Genomic DNA, 18,162 nt, shown 5'->3' with positions numbered 1-18,162 from the left:
CGGCGGTAATCAGTTCACAACAGGTGACCCGACCCGCCTGCCCGTTTGCTCGCTATTTTAATTTTTTTTAAACATCCTAATTTTTTCTTGTTGACATATCAATTAAAAAGTAAGACCTTGACTAAAATCTCACTTGGTGATAAATGGTGATATAGTCTAAGATCGAAGCCCTAGCTAATCCGGAAAGGATATTATGGCATTTTTTTATAAAAATCCATATCTACCGCCAAATTACCTCGTTCTCGTTCTCGTGCTCGTTTGCTCGCCATTTTTATTAAAAAAACAATTGGTTTCTACACCGGATCTAAGGCTGAAATCTATAGAGCGAACATTGACTTTGCTCAGACTTTAGACTCTGTTAAAACAAGACAGCGTTATACCGTGGACACAAATCTATCTCGTTTTAACTGAAACTTAAGTCTGAGCAAAGTCAACGTAAGCTCTATAGCTGATCTCAACCTAAGTCGCTTAGCGCCTCCCACAAGACCAGAGACAATTTAGAAATTATAATAGACTAGCGACCCGCCCGGCTTCGCATGGGTGCGATGTAGATACTAATGTGGTGTCAGTGAGAGTGATTAAACAAATTCTTGTATGTTGATCTCAGTGAATAACATCCTTTAATTCCTTTAATTAACACAAACTAATATTAAACTGTACCTATAAACCTTCCTCTTGAATCACTCTATCTATTGGTGAAAACCGCATTAAAACCCGTTGCGTAGTTTAAAAGATCTACGCGTTCATAGATACATACATACAGACAGCGGGAAGCTACTTTATTTTATACTATGTAGAGATTTCCAAATCGCGTCACTCTTACTAATAAGACCACAGCGCGGCCTGAAAAAATCACGAATCCTGGATTTCAACGAAACTAAGATCCCGTCTGGTCGGGAGGCGGTGCCATGCTGTCTCACATACACAAAATACACACATACCGACCGTCCGACAGACGAACACGCACACCTCCTTAAATTCTATTAATATCGCCCGGGAAATATTTTAATCCGCATAGCTGGTTCAATGCACATTCCGTTTGGATTTCAGGAAAAACCCATTTTAACTTTTCCATCATGGAATTTAGATTTTATCTCGTCCAAAATCATTTCAACTTTGGCGTTATCGTGTCAGCTATTACTCAGCATTAAACTCCTAGAACTATTAAACAACGGTTTTCGGTGTTATAAGTCCCACAAATTGCTAATGCGCGTGGCTGCCATTTTAGTGACGTCAGCACTAGACTGAAGTTTAGAATAGAATAGAATAGATTTTTTTTTATTCATGTAAACTTTTTAAAAGTGTTTATGAATAGTCAGGTAGTTTTAATTTACCACTGGTTCGGAACGCCGTTCCCACCGAGAAGAACCAGCAAGAAACTCGGCGGTTGCTCTTTTTAATTTTTCAATTTACAATGTTCGAGCAGATGGTATATTTTTATTTCGGCTGACGTCAAAATGACGTCATTTCTGTATCATTTCTGGATTCTGTAGTTATTACCTATGTAGCGATGCGATGGTTTGTTCACAGGCTGCTAATGTGAAGCCATGACGTCACGCGTTATCCGATCATTGACAAACGACATTCCGAAGCCAAGTGTGAACAGAAATGTGTAGCATTGTAACGCACGTCACGTCAGCTCACCAAGGTCTCATACTCTGCTTGGGGCTCAAGGATTCAATTCAAATAATCTACCTACCTACTTAATACACAGTGTATCCCTCGATAAAGTACAACCCCGATAGGGGATGAAAAGACCATAAAATCTCTATGTATGTATGTATGTATATACTTTATTGCACCACAGAAACACAAATGACAGGTTACAAAAAGAAATCGTAATAAGTAGGTACAAAAAGGCGGTCTTATCGCTATATATAAAAATGAATCGCTAAATGTGCTGCTGATCGCAAATCTCGAGAACAGCTGAACCGATTTCGCTAATTCTTTTTTATAATATTCCTTGAAGTACGAGGCCATCCTCGTACTTCAAGGAATATTATAAAAAAGAATATTATAAGAAAGTTCTTACGGAGAGAAATTTTTTAAAAATTGCCTGAAAAAGAATCGACTGTTAGGCGGTACGAAGTTCGCCGGGGTAGCTAGTTATCAATAAAGAATAGAAAAAAATAATATTATTAAGTAAATCATTTTAGTGTAGTTTAGAGATTGTGTACCTACAATAGAATTGGCGATACATTTAGTACGCGACAGGTCGAGATGGCGATCGGGTTGGGCGCGGATGACGTGCGGGTGTGGGCGGAGGAGTTGCCCCGCCTCAAAGCCCGATTGCCATCTCGACCTGTTACGCACTATACCACTCTCTTTCAATGTAAACAGATAATAATAAATATGTATGTTGTATAGTACGCGACCATAGATATAGGAATAACATACTTTCGTGTACGCGACAGGTCGAGATGGCGATTGTGGTGGGCACGCCCCGGACACCCGCACAGCCCTCGCGCTAAGCTCCAGTGCGGACTAGCGCAGGTGACACGCGGGTGTGGGAGGCGTCCCCCCGCCTCATACCCCGATTGCCATCTCGCTCTGTCGCTAACTATACATGTCCACTAAAATGCCTAACACATAAGGTATCAACTTACATGAATTTATGTTTTAAAATTGATATTGCTTGAGCCGAGATTTTTAGGGATTGTGTAACACAAATTAATTGAGTTAGTATTTCGTTTGGCGTAGAATGTGTATCGGTAAAAGTGACGGACAGACTGGTAGTGGATTACATAAACATTGCATTGATGGTACGGCCCCACTCTCGGGATTTGGCAAATTAGTCCAGTTCGGGCAAATTTTGTGATAGTTCGGACATCCGGCAAATCAACTGGCCACTACTACTATATTCGGGATATGGCGAATCTATATATTAAATTAAAAAAATTACATAAAATAAAAACCGACTTCAATACCCAACCACAAACACTAAAAATTAATAAATAATTTAATTTCTTACCGAATATATTTTCACAAGAGTTAATATAGTTCCATGATAATAAATTTTTTTGGTGCCGATATCACGAATCATTTGACGATTCCCGATAGTGGAGCTGCACCATGAATATAAGGTTTCCGTCTGAATCACGATGCATGCCAACCGACTTTGTCACGCCGCCACGCCGCGGCCGGCAGCCGGCGAGCACGATAGCATGACCATCACAAATCTGATAAAATTGATAACACAACTCGAAGCCTATCAGTACCCTTATTATAAATGCGAAAGTGTGTTTGTTTGTTTATTGGTTTGTTGGTTTGTCGGTTTGTCCTACAATCACGTCGCAACGGTGCAACGGATTGACGTGATATTTTGCATGGATATAGTTAAAGACCTGGAGAGTGACATAGGCTACTTTTTACCCCGGAAAATCAAAGAGTTCCCATGGGATTTTTAAAAACCTAATTCGACGCGGACGAAGTCGCGGGCATCAGCTAGTATTTAAATAACTTTTAATATACTGTATACCGTACCAGGCTTGTTGCGGATGCCAATATTTTGACATCCGCGGATGCGAAAATCCGTAACACGCACCCCTGTTGGGTACCATTGTACACTTTTTGATTGGTCAGTTAGCGAACGAAGATATCACGCCACTCTGGCCTCGACTACTTTCTTTACTTGTTGCAAATATGAATCCGCATCCGCAAAAGCTCCGCATTAATTTTCGGATGCGTATGTCTGAATTGATGCGAATGTTCCGCATTTGCGGTGCGGTTGCGAATATCCGTAACACCCCTGATAGGTACGTACTGCGTACCTACATAGTATGATATACGAGTATTCTAACTTCTAATACAAGTGAAACGGCGACGAAGAATAAAACTAAGGACAGATTGGACTGTAAATAAGATTTAGAAATTAATCATAAGTAGAAGTTTAAGCTAGAATAATAATACTTATTAGCCCATTGGCTAGATGGTAGTAACAATAAAGCTACCATTTTATAATGGTGCTTTATGGTAGGAAAAAAAAGAAAAAAAAAGTGAAACGGCTCTAGCAATCTATCATACACCATTACTGTCGCATAACATGGCGCCTTTCATAACTCTAGCGCCAAACACAAAACCTCTAATCTAAATATATAAAAGGAAAAAGTGACTGACTGACTGACTGATCTATCAACGCACAGCTCAAACTACTGGACGGATCGGGCTGAAATTTGGCATGCAGAGAGCTATTATGATGTAGGCATCCGCTAAGAAAGGATTTTTGGAAATTCCACCCCTAAGAGGGTAAAATAAGGGTTTGAATTTTGTGTAGTCCACGCGAACGAAGTCGCGAGCATAAGCTAGTCTACACTAATATTATAAAGAAGTAACGTGTGAGTAAAAGTTTGTTTGTTTGTTTGTAGTAAACCGATTTAAATTGTTTTTCAATGGTAGTTAGAATGTTCTTCGGGACTGACGTCTGCGTGGAATTAGGTTTTTAAAAATCCCGTGGGAACTTTTTGATTTGCCGGGATAAAAAGTAGCCTATGTCACTCTCAAGGTCTTTATCTATACCCAGGCAAAAAACCACGTCAATCCGTTGCACCATTACGACGTGATTGAAGAACAAACCAATAAACCAACAAACAAACACACTTTCGCATATAACCCTAAATATGAAAGCTTCGCAAAGTCGCGCGCACTTGCTAGTAGTTTTGATGTTTATCCACTGAAGCCCCCACAAATACTTTCTCAGCAATAGAAAGTTTACCATTGGGTTTGGCATAACTCCATTCATGTGGCAATGTTATTAGAGCAGCATGGTTGATGACCCCCCTGGCTCAGTGGTGAGCGCCGTGGTCTTATACGTGGAAGGTCCTAGGTACCCCTAGCTAGCGGGATCCTTGATCTATGGGCATTGTAAACCAATTAACCATTTAGTGCTCATAAAACCGGCCAAGTGCGAGTCAGGCTCGCGCACCGAGGCGAGGGTTCCGTACGTCGTATTTTTTGCACGATAATTCAAAAACTATAATGCATAAAGATAAATAAAAATCTATTTTAGAATTCACAGGTAAATATCCTTCATATGATAACTACGTGAACTTGCTAGTTTGTGATTGAATAAATGTAAAGGGCTTCTGAGACTTGTTTGTGTTTGTAGAAGCAAACGGAACTTTTCTTATATCTCGAAAACTGTCCGAACGTCGTCGCGACGCGACGCGTCAATCAAAAATATGACATTGCATCAATCACCGTCAAGAACGTAAATTAAATGCTTGACTTGACTCAAGCATCAAGCAATTAGGAAACATAGTAAACGTTCAAAATGTTGGATCAAGCAACCGAACCGAACAAGCATAAGACCGTCTCGGAAGTCCATAAAAGAAGGCTATTCACGCAGAAATGTTATTAAAGCAGTGTTGTGGACCGGAAGGTGCAGTTAAACATGGTCCAAAGACTTGACAACAGTTTATCGAATGAATGGGCCCAAACTGGAATGTTTGTTGAGCCACGGAATTCCTTGCCACTATTGTTTTGTGTGCTGTGATAACCTAGTGGTTAGGACGTCCGCCTTCTAATCGGAGGTCAGGGGTTCGATCCCGGGCACGCACCTCTAACTTTTCGGAGTTATGTGCGTTTTAAGTAATTAAGCATCACTTGCTTTAACGGTGAAGGAAAACATCGTGACGAAACCTGAGCCTGAGAGTTCTCCATAATGTTCTCAAAGGTGTGTGAAGTCTACCAATCCGCACATGGTCAGCGTGGTAGACTATGGCCAAAATCCTTCTCACTCTGAGATGAGACCCGTGCTCTGTAGTGAGCCGGCGATGGGTTAATCATGATGATGATGACGATTGTTTTGTAACCGTTGGACATGTAACTAGCCACAGTCGAAGCCTCTCACCAGATCAGACTAGAAAAAATTTAGAAATTATAAAACTCCCATTTTTCCTTGCCGGTACAAGAACCCGGGACCTACCAAAGAACAGAGCGCTCACCACTGCACCAGGGAGGTCATCAAAAGCTTAACAATTCGGCTTTATGATCAGATCATGTCGCCGTTCCGGATTGAGTTACATTCCTAAAGTATTTTTACCTCATGTGAATCAATGCGAGACATAATATCAGTGTCACTAACATAACAATACAGGGTGTAACCAGAACGCTGGCTAAAACGAAAACAGGTGATAGTACTGATGATTACTGATATGATACCACAAAAAAACGCGAAAAAACTATTAAAAAACCGGCCAAGTGCGAGTCAGGCTCGCGCAATGAGGGTTCCGTACTACAGTCGTATTTTTTCAACATTTTGCACGATAATTCAAAAACTATGCTGCATAAAAATAAATAAAAATCTGTTTTAGAATGTACAGGTGAAGACCTTTCATATGATACCCCATTTGATATAGTCAGTCACTTCGAAAGTTAAAAATACTAATTATTAGTTCATGACCACAATTTAATTTTTTTTGTGTGATGTAACCCTAAATTCACGGTTTTCAGATTTTTCCCCTATAGCTATAAGACCCACCTACCTGCCAAATTTCATGATTCTAGGTCAACGGGAAGTACCCTGTAGGTTTCTTGACAGACAGACAGACAGACAGACAGACAGACAACAAAGTGATCCTATAAGGGTTCCGTTTTTCCTTTTGAGGTACGGAACCCTAAAAGAACGCGAAAAAACTATTAAAAAATTCTATAATTTTGCAAAAGTTTACGATAAATTGCAAATAAAACATCTGACAGACGCTAGAGGTCAACGAACGTTGAGAAAGTAGGCCACTCTGAGTCAATGCAGCTAGGCGGAGCATTGACCCGAGTTTTGGACGCTATACATTGCGGTTTTGGAAAATTCTAAATCACTAAAAGTACAAAACGAGGCAAATAGTTATTTTATATTTTTTATTATATATTTTTTTTTGGTATTGGATTGTGGTTAGGTAGTATAACAATAACAGTAAGTTTTGGAAGCGTTCTGGTTACACCCTGTATAAAAACCGTGTTTCATTAACATGCTCGTGTTATGTAAACTACCTCATTGTTCTTTGGCTAGTCTATTCGGCTACAGATTATGAGGTCTCAGATTCGTGTCCTAGCAAATAAAAGACTTTATATCTCAATAAATTCTCTGTTACAGTTATTATAAACCTTCTTCGTGGATAGTTGATAGTGATACCTAATGGAACCCGTATAGAATTGCACTGAAAAGTTCAGGTACCAATTGTTTCCTACAAATAGATCTCAAACAGTATTACATAATACCTAACAGACTTATGTAAGGCCCTTCATACATTACTATACTCGCAAGAGACGATACCGCAGTCGCATGCCAGTAGAATACTTGTTCGCTACTCGAGTTTCGTACATTATGCTACTAAAAAAAATTCTACTTGAACTTAATGTCAAACTGCTGATCCGCCGCCATTTTGCCGAGATTCGTAAGAGACGCGACGCGCGGGCGACGACAAGGTGGGTATCGCGAGATTAGTAGCAGATGCGAGGATACCGGTAGCGAAGTGTGCGAATCACCATACAAATGTATGTGAGATACTCATCAGCGACTCATTTTCGAGACTCGCGTAGGATACTAGTCGTCTGTAAGTATCGTAATGTAAGAAGGGCCTTACAGATAACAATTTAATATGATCAATATTAACATCCGCCAATTAACATTTAAATACAGATATTCCAAGAATTTCACGTTTAAAAACAGCTGTTGTTTTTGTTAAATAGAACTTCGCTATCATCTTATCACACAGGTGGCATACCAGAACGATTACAATTCACGTACTTACCTACACAGTTTAACACTACATTCTCAAATACCAAGTGCTGTTATGGAATGGTATACATTATGGTAGGGGAGTCCAAGAGGGGATTTTGGGATTTACTCGAGCGCGTCAGATTAAGACAAGGTAAGTTAATTAGATGCAGATAAGTGTGCATTTCATTCATCTGACAATTTGAGCTAATTTATGTCACATAAGGAAATGGGAGTCACAAAGTTTCAAAAATCAGCCATGACTTTTGGTTGCGTTCAAATCGTCAGTCGCCCCCTGCAGACCGGCAGATAAATATTTTCGCGATAAAAATACACGTGGGGCGCATTATATGCTATCTAATATCTAAAGCGCTCGTGTATATCTTTGTGAATTTTTTTTTACATTTTGGAAAACCTGTACGTTCTCTCCCCATCAGTGAAATGAGTTGCATCATATATAACCTTTTTTTCTTTTTAGCGCCTAATCTTCACAATCCAATAGGTCCCCATGACGCTCGAGTAAATCCCTATTTAGCCTCTTGGGCTCCCCTACTATTAGAATGTTACCCAGTTATGGTCGCATATTTTCGCCCACGTTCGAACTTCAATGATTTATTCAAAATCAAGGATTAGAATTAAATTGACCTATAGCGCGGCTTTTAAAATATTATAGTAAGAATTAAGAACGTTATCTGAAACGATAAAATAAAATATTTGATTTGCGTTTATCAGTTAATTTCCAAGATACAACCCTTAGGTACAGTTCTTATTGAAATATTTGCACGTAAAAACTGAAACGCTATCCTGACACCACAATTAACAGCTAGACTCTCAGCTCTCATAGGCTCTCTTCATCATCTTTGCTCATCGCCGGCCCATTACATAGACCTTCAAAGAGCATAGATCTTCTCTAAGTATGAGAACGGTTTACGCCATAATTCACCAAATGCGGATTGACAGACTACGAGTACGCGCACCTTTCAGAACATTATGGAGAACTATCAGTTCTGCAAGTTTCCTTACAATATTTTCCTTATTAAAGCAAGTGGTATTTTAATTGCCCCGAAAAGTAAGAGACAGGCTGCTCTGGCTCTTATACTTTCTTCCAAGTTATGATCCAGGCAGGCACTGCACATTTTCCTAATTAAGTACCTACCCAGTTAATTGCGTCCCTATCAAAAAGTAACGTTTACGACACGACTGCACAAATTAGTTTAATTTTATTGGACCTCCTTAAAAGTCTTCACAGTAAATCAAGCTTAATATCTATTCACGTAAAAATCATAATTGAATTGAATACGAACCGTCCAAAATCGAAGAAAAAACAAGTATGGGCAACATTCTTCAGTTGACCAAGTTTGGCCGGCCTCTACAATTATAAGCTTATGCAAATTAGGTAAATAAGTTTTATGGCCTCATCTATCGCGTCTTAAATTCATCTGTCTCCTTGTACAGGTGAAACTGCTCGCGCAGAAATATGCGAAAATTCCGTCTCGACACCCACACGTCATCTAGCCAAATACGTATTTAAATAATATCATGAAGTTAGAGTAGGTATATTTGAAGCAATAAACATGCCCATTTTTATATGAAAAACGCCATATATAATAGTATACTATACGTAAAAACGCTTACAACCGATGGGTGGTAATTGAAAAGGCCATGTGACGGCAAATAGATAAGAGAAGGAACGTTATGTTTGATTAGAAACGGAGTTAGGTTTATGTAGCATTTTATCATATAATTGCATTGTATCGCAGATAAATTATTTATATTAAAACGTAGTCTATGTAACTTTGCCGTGCAGGCAAACATACCTAATTGGAGGTCATCTCTTTATACTTAGCTAGTTAACACTTCGTGGTTAGTTCCTTTGATAAATCATTTACCTATGATCTAAAGCCCTCTTTCTTTTGGTCAGTGGCTTACGACCATACAAAGATGTTCGTTTAATTCAAGATAAGTCTTTATGAATACGAATACAATGGTATCTTTATTATTCACACTACAGTAGAAGCATTCGTATTTTTATTGTGCTCCCTTTTTTGCTTCGACATTGAAGTCGAATACTGTTCTAACTTCTTCTAGGTCAGCACTTAGATTTTGCTACTTGTTTCCTGTTTGCTGTATTTGATTTTGTGTTAACTTCTACATCATAATCAGTAGAGTCCATACTAAATAGCATATTTGATTACGATGTGTGAAATTATTCTATATCCAATATTATCAAACAACCACCCAGTTTCTTGCTGGTTTATCTCGTCAAAAAGGCATTCCGAATCAGTGGTAGGTATATGTATTTGACAATTCAAAAGTACTTTTGTCAGTTTATTTGAATAAAAAATATTTATATTCTATATAAGGAACCCTTGAAGCATTTACCAATCAGATTCGTAATAAAAAAAATTGTATTTGTAGGTTCCAATTTTACGCCAAGGTTTTTGTTTAACATTATTTAAGATTAAAACGACAACTTGTAAGCATTAATTATCATAAAAATTAAAATAATTTGGCAGACATACTAGCGAATGATGCGCATAGGAGCAAAAAATTCACCAAGGACATCTTATCTCCGAGGTATGCGTAGTGTAAACAATGCTGTACGCGCTGTATCGCACTCGATCGCCGCGCCCTGTGGACCGATAATTGCCTACCCACTCCATCGTGGTTTCCACTTAACTATTCCAATAAAATGTAAAATCAACTCTCATGGCTCAAGTGCCAGAAAAAAAGTAAAGTCGTGAAGTTGTGATTCTGGAAATGCCCAGCAGTCTCATAGAGAAAGACTTCGCCGCGCCGTCGTGTTTTCTCCAAGCAATGCGTCTTTGGCGAAGTAAATTGTGATGAGTGGCACAACAAAAAGCCACTAATCAAAACAAAAAATCACAGTAAAATTATTTCTGACATATTATTCCAGACGATCATAGCTTATTATGATGTTCAAGTCCGGTCAGGCCGCTAGTCTACTCAGTAAAAGACATGGACAAATCATTAAGGACACCTTTAGGCAAAATCGCTGACACTTGACTTCGCTGTTTCCAAGCTTCAAAACTCTGTGATGATGTCTCAATCTCAACGACGCGGACTAAAATAAGAAATAACCACTAACTCCTTAGCCACGAAACTGCCTTATTCTATGAGTAATTTCTGCCCGACCAACGGAATCGGTATGTTAATTACTTAAACACAGGCCCTGATGAAACAATCATGAAGTGAGAATGTTAAATTACAAAGCGATCGGGCTCCCATTCGATTAGAGTCAAGAAACGCAGCAAAATGCCCAGCCCCTTCTGCGATACGGTTGAAGGAGCATAATGCGTGGGAAGTACCCACAAGATGCTTTACACATACTTGGATTACACAATCTTGGAAGACAGCGTTACACGACCAATATTACTAATAAAATATGATTCAGGGGCCAGTTGCAAAATCTTTGATGATCTCCTTGACGCTGTGAACACCGCGGTCTTATAAATGGGAGGTTTCGAGTTCCCAATTTCATCATCATTGTGTGTCCAGTGTCCACTTCGAAACGAAGTTTGGCGGTCATCGTGAGAAAAGCTTTCTCTATCTAATTCTAAACTTAAGCCGCTTCTTTTAATTTCGGGTAACTAAGCCCTGCCCACCCCCTTATATTGTATAACCAACCAATTACGTGTTTAGCGACCCTGTTTTGCCTGTAATTCTTGCTACCAACCCTAATCTTGAGAATAATAACTGGGCTCCTCTTTATAAGTGACTAAAGAAAGTGTCTGGTCGGGTAGAAGGTTTCGGCATTAGCTAGTTACCAATTTGTCGGTAAAGACGTGCCGCCAAGCATTTTAGTGTTTCAGTACAATGCCACGCAAAATTCGATAAGACATATTATGGGTTTAATAAATACTACTATACTACTTCCAGATTAACACTTATATCGTAGTGAAGAGAATGTTAGCATTAAATAAAAACATTCGCAAAGTTATAGTGCATACATAACAAGTATTACATTGGAGTGAAGCCCAAGAGGATTCGCAATAAATATTAAATAAGCAAATCTTAACGCCCATGAGGCATGCAAATATGTATTGACGCATTCCAATGTCGTCAGGTATCACTGCGATTCCCACATATTATAACGTGTACCTAAGGGGATACGCATAGGTATTCCAAGCAAATTTCACTCGTACCATAGAATTATGCATTACCGCAATGGCATGCGGGTTGAACAAAGTACTGAGTGAAAATGCATTAAGTGATATAATTAAAGTAATATACGGCAAACAGCACGTATGAATTCCCAGTAGATGTTTAAGTTGTATCATTGTTACCAGTTTCCTAGCTGAACAAGACAATGGACAGTTTTTCCTCAATTTTAAATGCGTAGCTATAGAATGCTAGTTTTTGTTCAACCTCGTAACAAGTGTATGTTAGCATCACATTTTGTAGTATCCGCGAAAACCACAATATCTCTGTTCAACATCTCGTTATAGACGCAATAACAATTACCTGCTATAGTATAGATACGTCTTCCAATAATTTTATAGCAGTTTTTTTCATTTAAACAGCAACCGCAGGCAGGCTTAATATTTTTAGTTCCATGAATTTATCTATCAGCACCTAATGAAGGATATCAGTCGTTCCGGGAGCCAAATATGGTCCTTGACGTTCTGCGCTGTGACAAACATGAGACATCACCTGCCCTGTGCCACTTTATCGTACCTTTGAAATCGTCCGTAAATTTTTTCTACGAATTTTCTCGTTTCGGATTTTATCCCTGAGAAAGATATCTAACATAGCTTGCTCTGACTTTTAATTTGTGAACGAGGTCAAGTGTCAATAATTTTGGTTAGATTAGATACCTACATAATTTAAAAGCAATGATTCAAAACCACTTATTTTCTTTTCTTTAGCATCAACTCACAGTATTAATTACTTTCTAATCAGCATTTTACTGTTGAAGTTCTCTTCAAAGCTTAATATCATTAAATGCGCTGGAGACATACCGGAGTTATTTTTAGCGTTAATAAATTGGCTTAGTCTCTTGGTTTATTGTGTGCGTTTCGCAGTACATGTTAGCTACAAAACGACATCAGCTGAACCTCATTTAGAGGTTAATTTTTAGTTATTATGCTGATTATAAAGCAACTCCAAGTGGTGGATCTATTTAGTACATCTTTGAAATCGTTTTGGAAGGACCTAAGTCAAATTACCCTTTTTAATTAGGTTCTTTTTGTTTTAGATTGCTATCCAAAGTGCGAATTTAGGGCCTTGTATTGTAGCGAGATCGGAATGCCGTTTGCCAAAAAGGTTCAATAAAAAACAACTTTATGTTTCCTGTGTCAGCGGCCAATTTTATTGTGGCGTCAATGCACTGGAACCAGATCTTCTGAATGTGTCTTCTTAGGATTAATCAATTTAATCTACAGTCGTAAAATCATGCATGTCAGTCATGCTGTTTTATGCTTATGGGTATTGGGTACACCAATTTGGTAGGAATATAAAATTATACACGTTCCTAATCGCATTTGGTGGTTGTAAAATCATAACGATCTCTTAAAATCGTCTTAGGTTAACTGAACTTTTTTTACGGTTTTGGATTACAGAATTATATGCCCTGTAAGTTGGGTAGATATCATTTTCTATTAGACTTGTTAATATTACGTTTTATAGGCTCATTGAATACGAATGTTACTGCTGGAATGCAAGTACCGTAATGTGTTTTTCGTTCACCATTCAACAAACACGATGCATATAATATGTCAACTAGGCCATTAATTATTGTATTCTTTTTAACTCAACTACGAATTCATCAATGCATTTTAACAGTGACATGTACGCATTTTGTAGTGCAGGTGGATTTTAAGGTCAACTTTTAAAACAATGATGCAGGTGCCGTGTTAACTATGGTAAGTAGATACGGCTAGACATGATCGGTATTTAATAGGGATGTGTTGTGGAGCACCTGCACTTGGATGAGGTGGTGCGATGGTAGAGCGGGGGTGCAGGGCGCGGGGAGGGGCCGTGCGCCGCTTTAGAAAGGCGCGACCATCGCCGCAGGCCCGGGCCGCATTCTACGGCCTGTCATTCACACCGCACAACTTGCCTATGCATTGCATTCCGACTCCCACCGCGCTCTCCACGCATCGCGCTGTACACACGCGCACCTTACGAAACAGCGGAGTGGCGACCGCACCATCCACCAACAGTACATTCATGTCCGATACGAACAGTTCATCGAATTATTTCTGCGCCAGTTCAGCGCCTAACATCGCTGTGAACCAGTTCCGTGGCCTCATTAGTCGCGTTCCATCGCCGCTCACTAAATAATCATACCCCTTACCTAAACGAGACACCGAACACAACTCGAATTCCAAAGGATAACAAAATGATAACCATAATTTGTGTTTAGGTCATTTGTTGTTAGTCAATTGTGGAATGTCGTGTGAAATCGAGTCGGTTGCGCATTCCTTCCGACAGATAGCGACTGCTTCGCAGCTAGAACAGTTTGTTTTTCACGATTTATTCTATTTTAGAGTTATGTTTACTTTTTGCTACACGGCCATATCGAAGGGTACAACGTGCACTTTCGAACACACAGTCCACAGTTCGTAAATTCAATCAGGAAACGCTGCAATTGCATTGGAATGTGAAGTTTTGACATGGGGCTCTTACGGGTTAACACTTCTCTTCGGAAAACTTACCTGTCTCGCGGGTCGATCCACGTCGTTTTTCTACTGTTATGGTCGATGAAATACAGTTTTCCATCAAAGTCCCTCGCGTAATCCCATCCGTCGGGCAAGGGTATCTCACCGTTTCGTCTCCTTGGCATATTTCACTGATTAAATCCATTCAAACGAATAACGAAGCACACTCGCGAACTAGCTACACGGCCATGTTGAATACCTCATTACGAGGGTGACGTCACGCGGGATCGGCCAATGGCGGCGAAGGGCCCCCACGATGGAATGCGGCGCGTACGCGAGCGCGAACACAGCTCCGCGCGTCACTCGGCCGACACGAACGTAGCACGCGACCGCTCCGCGCGATCTCGCGTCGCAGACTGAGGCGCGCGGACTCGCCACGTTATCACCGCTCATGATAATATCCTCAAGCACCTACTGTCTAAATGCATTCCTCCTGACCACAATGTTTACATTACATACGATGCCCTGGCTCACACACCGATGATCTACTGCTTACTGACTAAGCTTTGTATGCCGCGAAGCTGCGAAATAAACATACATGTCGGCAAAAGCTATGTAGGCACATATCCATTCAATCTATTTACGATTCGTCTGTACATGCGCACTTATAGCTGTATGTGTATGGCGCACATTCCGCAGCGTATGTAGACATACATACACTACAGATACCTACGTAGGTATCTGGCTATATTAGATCGAGATACTTTAGATCCGTCGTCGCTCGTCGGGTTTGTGGAGTCAATTTGCATTGGCATACATTCAATCTGTTTCTGTTAGGCTTGGATTAGGTCACATTGCGATATCCAATCATGGATTTTCAGTTTTCATAGTCAACCACAAATTTTCAATCCAATTTTAGTAACACCATATACCTACCTAGGTACTACGATACGCATAGGCGGCATAGGTCAAGTAAGCTACACGGCGGCGATACCTGTAAATAAACACGAAAATTGACGATGCAACAGATATAGGTGTAGAAAACACAAAAATTCTCTATAGCCAACCGAACTGCATCTTGTCTTGTTCATAGAAAATATTCTGCCTTAGAACATTTTAAGCTCTCATTTTTGTTAACGCTAAAATAGACCGAGCGCGATTGCGAGAGAATGACAGCTACAATGTCACGATAGCAATCATCTCTGATTGGTTGATGCTCGCGCACTATTGGCTATAATGCATTGTTGCAACAAGAATCGCACAAATTCAGCGAATCACAACAATTGAGATTGTAATAATGATTGATGCAGGTTTTAGACAATCGCCCTACAGGGATCCTTAGACGTCTTATACTTGACGCGGACGATACCGCTGGTTTTTAGTGGGTATGCTGAAGGCGATTAAAAAATTGCCAGTGAGTCCCACATACCCGCCCTTGTGCGGGCTTTGTAATTGCATTTTACCAGTGGAAAAAAAGGCTACCACCGCTTTATACTCAGCTAAACCTAACTAGCTATAAGTCAAAGGTGCGTAGAGCTGTAGTCCAAGATAGACTGGTCACTTAGTTTTACGCTGACAAGCGAACTAAAGTGCTACATTAACATTACTCTCATAAAGCCCACATTCCAAAGTCCATTACAATGTAAACATAAGTGCTTAAATGATGATGATTGAGTTTTTTATTCCTTCGTGGAACATAGTATTATAACCACTGGAAATTATAACAGTACCTACTAGCTGATGCCCGCGACTTCGTACGCGTGGATTTAGGTTTTTAAAAATCCTGTGGGAACTCTTAAATTTTCCGGGATAAAAAGGAATAGCCTATGTCCTTCCCCGGATTGCAAGCAACCTCTGTACCAAATTTCGTCCAAATAGGTTGAACGGTTGAGCCGTGAAAAGCTAGCAGACAGACAGACAGACAGACAGACTTTCGCATTTATAATATTAGTATGGATGTATAAGTCCCACAAATTGCTATTGCGCTGGAACCATGTCTCATTAACATCGAAATGCCTAAATAAAAATATACCATCAGCTCGAAACTTCAGTCTAGTGCTGACGTCACTAAATAGGCGGTCACGCGCATTACCAATTTGCGGAACTAGGTTTCCATGCCCATGTTATGAATTGTTTCCTGAGAGTTTATTTTTATTTTTATTCAGATACAAGTTAGCCCTTGACTGCAATCTCACCTTGTGGTAAGTGACAATGCAGTCTAAGATGGAAGCGGGCTAACCTGGAAGGAGTATAGCAGTTTTTAATAAACCCATGCCCCTTTGGTTTCTACACGGTATCGTACCGGAACGCTAAATCGCTTGGCGGCACGGCTTTGCCGGTAGGGTGGTAACTAGCCAGTGTACTAGCTACTAGTATTAGTGGGAGGTTCCAGGTTCGATTCCTGGCAGGGGTTTGGAATTTTATAACTTCTAAATTTCTGGTCAGATCTAGTGAAAGGCTTCGGCAGCGGCTAGTTACCACCAGTCAGTTCAGTCAAGGGCTAACTTGTATCTGAATATTAAAAAAACATCCTGAATGACACTTGAATGATTTTGTGAAAACAGTATATTATTCCAGTATATTGGTCATCACTGGAATGCACACTGTAGATCCAGTGTTGGAATGGATCGCTGAACTGGAATCCCATTGGAATTACGTAATTCGTAAGCATATATACATTGTCCTAAATCGACCAGTAGCACAAAATATAAACAACCTCACCTACTATAAAAATAGAATTGAAAAATTCCAAATATGAATAAACCATTATTTCCTCATAGCATATTCCCAGTACACAACCAGAATTCGATCATTGTTATTATTTAACCATTTTACCGAAAAACCGACAAACAACTGTACCTACCTATATTAGATCACCACAGTTCGAAATTCTGGAAAAAATATAAACACACGCATTCACTAAGAAAAAGGTAAGTTTATTTTTCGACCTGACGAAAATACCGACAATCACTCATGAATGTAAGACTACCCGCAATTTCTAACCGAAATTTTAACTCGTAACAACAAATATAAAAACAATAACAATCAACTGCATCGTTGTTATTTGTCGTTAGTTTTGTAATTCGATTTGTTGGGCACACGGACTAGTGGTTGTGCACAATGATCAGTAGGTCAATTTCATAAAACCCGCATTGATTGGCTGAATTTGGCGATGTTGTTGCAACAATGCATGGTAGCTAATAGTGAGCGGACCTCAACCAATCAGAGGTGATTGCGATCGTGAAAGGATGATAGAGCTGTCATTCTACCGCAATCGAGCGGCAGAAGTCAGAACTGTTATCTTCAGTCACTGTATGACTGACTAAAATACCACAACTTCGGCAGCTCCCCTTTTTTATTTGGAAAAAACGCAAGTAATCTAACGAAGTTTATGCTTAAAAAATCGGCCAAGTACGAGGTCAGGCTCGTGCACGAGGGTTTCGTACTATAGTCGTAATTTTTCGACATTTTGCAACGATAATTCAAAACTATGATGCATACAATTAAATAAAAAATCTGTTTAGAATGCACAGATGAAGACCTTTCATATGATACCCCACGGGGATATAGTTTCTTACTTCGAAAATTGAAAATACTAATTCCTATTAGTTCATGACCACAATTTATTTTTTTTTGTGTGATGTTACCACAAAGTCACGGTTTTCAGATTTATCCCCGAATGTCTCCTATAGGGACTTACCTACGCTGCCAAATTTCATGATTCTAGCTCAACAGGAGTACCCTGTAGGTTTCTTGACACAACCGACAACAAAGTGATCCTATAAAAGGGTTGCGTTTTTCTTTGAGGTACGGAACCCAACACGCGCG

General features: G+C 39.7%; 1 protein-coding gene across 1 annotated transcript in view; it reads right to left on the bottom strand.

The window, feature by feature from the left end:
• Nucleotides 1-14,844, bottom strand: part of kibra (WW and C2 domain containing protein kibra) — a 113,860-nt gene extending 99,016 nt beyond the window's left edge. The window contains exon 1 of the mRNA XM_034980499.2: nucleotides 14,392-14,844. Within this exon, the coding sequence (XP_034836390.1) occupies nucleotides 14,392-14,519 (128 nt within the window). The 5' untranslated portion in view covers nucleotides 14,520-14,844. The remainder of the gene's footprint in view (nucleotides 1-14,391) is intronic.
• Nucleotides 14,845-18,162: the final 3,318 nt, after the last annotated feature.

The sequence above is a fragment of the Maniola hyperantus genome, chromosome 22 (genome assembly GCF_902806685.2).
Source record: "Maniola hyperantus chromosome 22, iAphHyp1.2, whole genome shotgun sequence".
Classification (NCBI taxonomy): Eukaryota; Metazoa; Arthropoda; class Insecta; order Lepidoptera; family Nymphalidae; genus Maniola; species Maniola hyperantus.
This window is presented reverse-complemented; position numbering and strand designations above follow the sequence as displayed.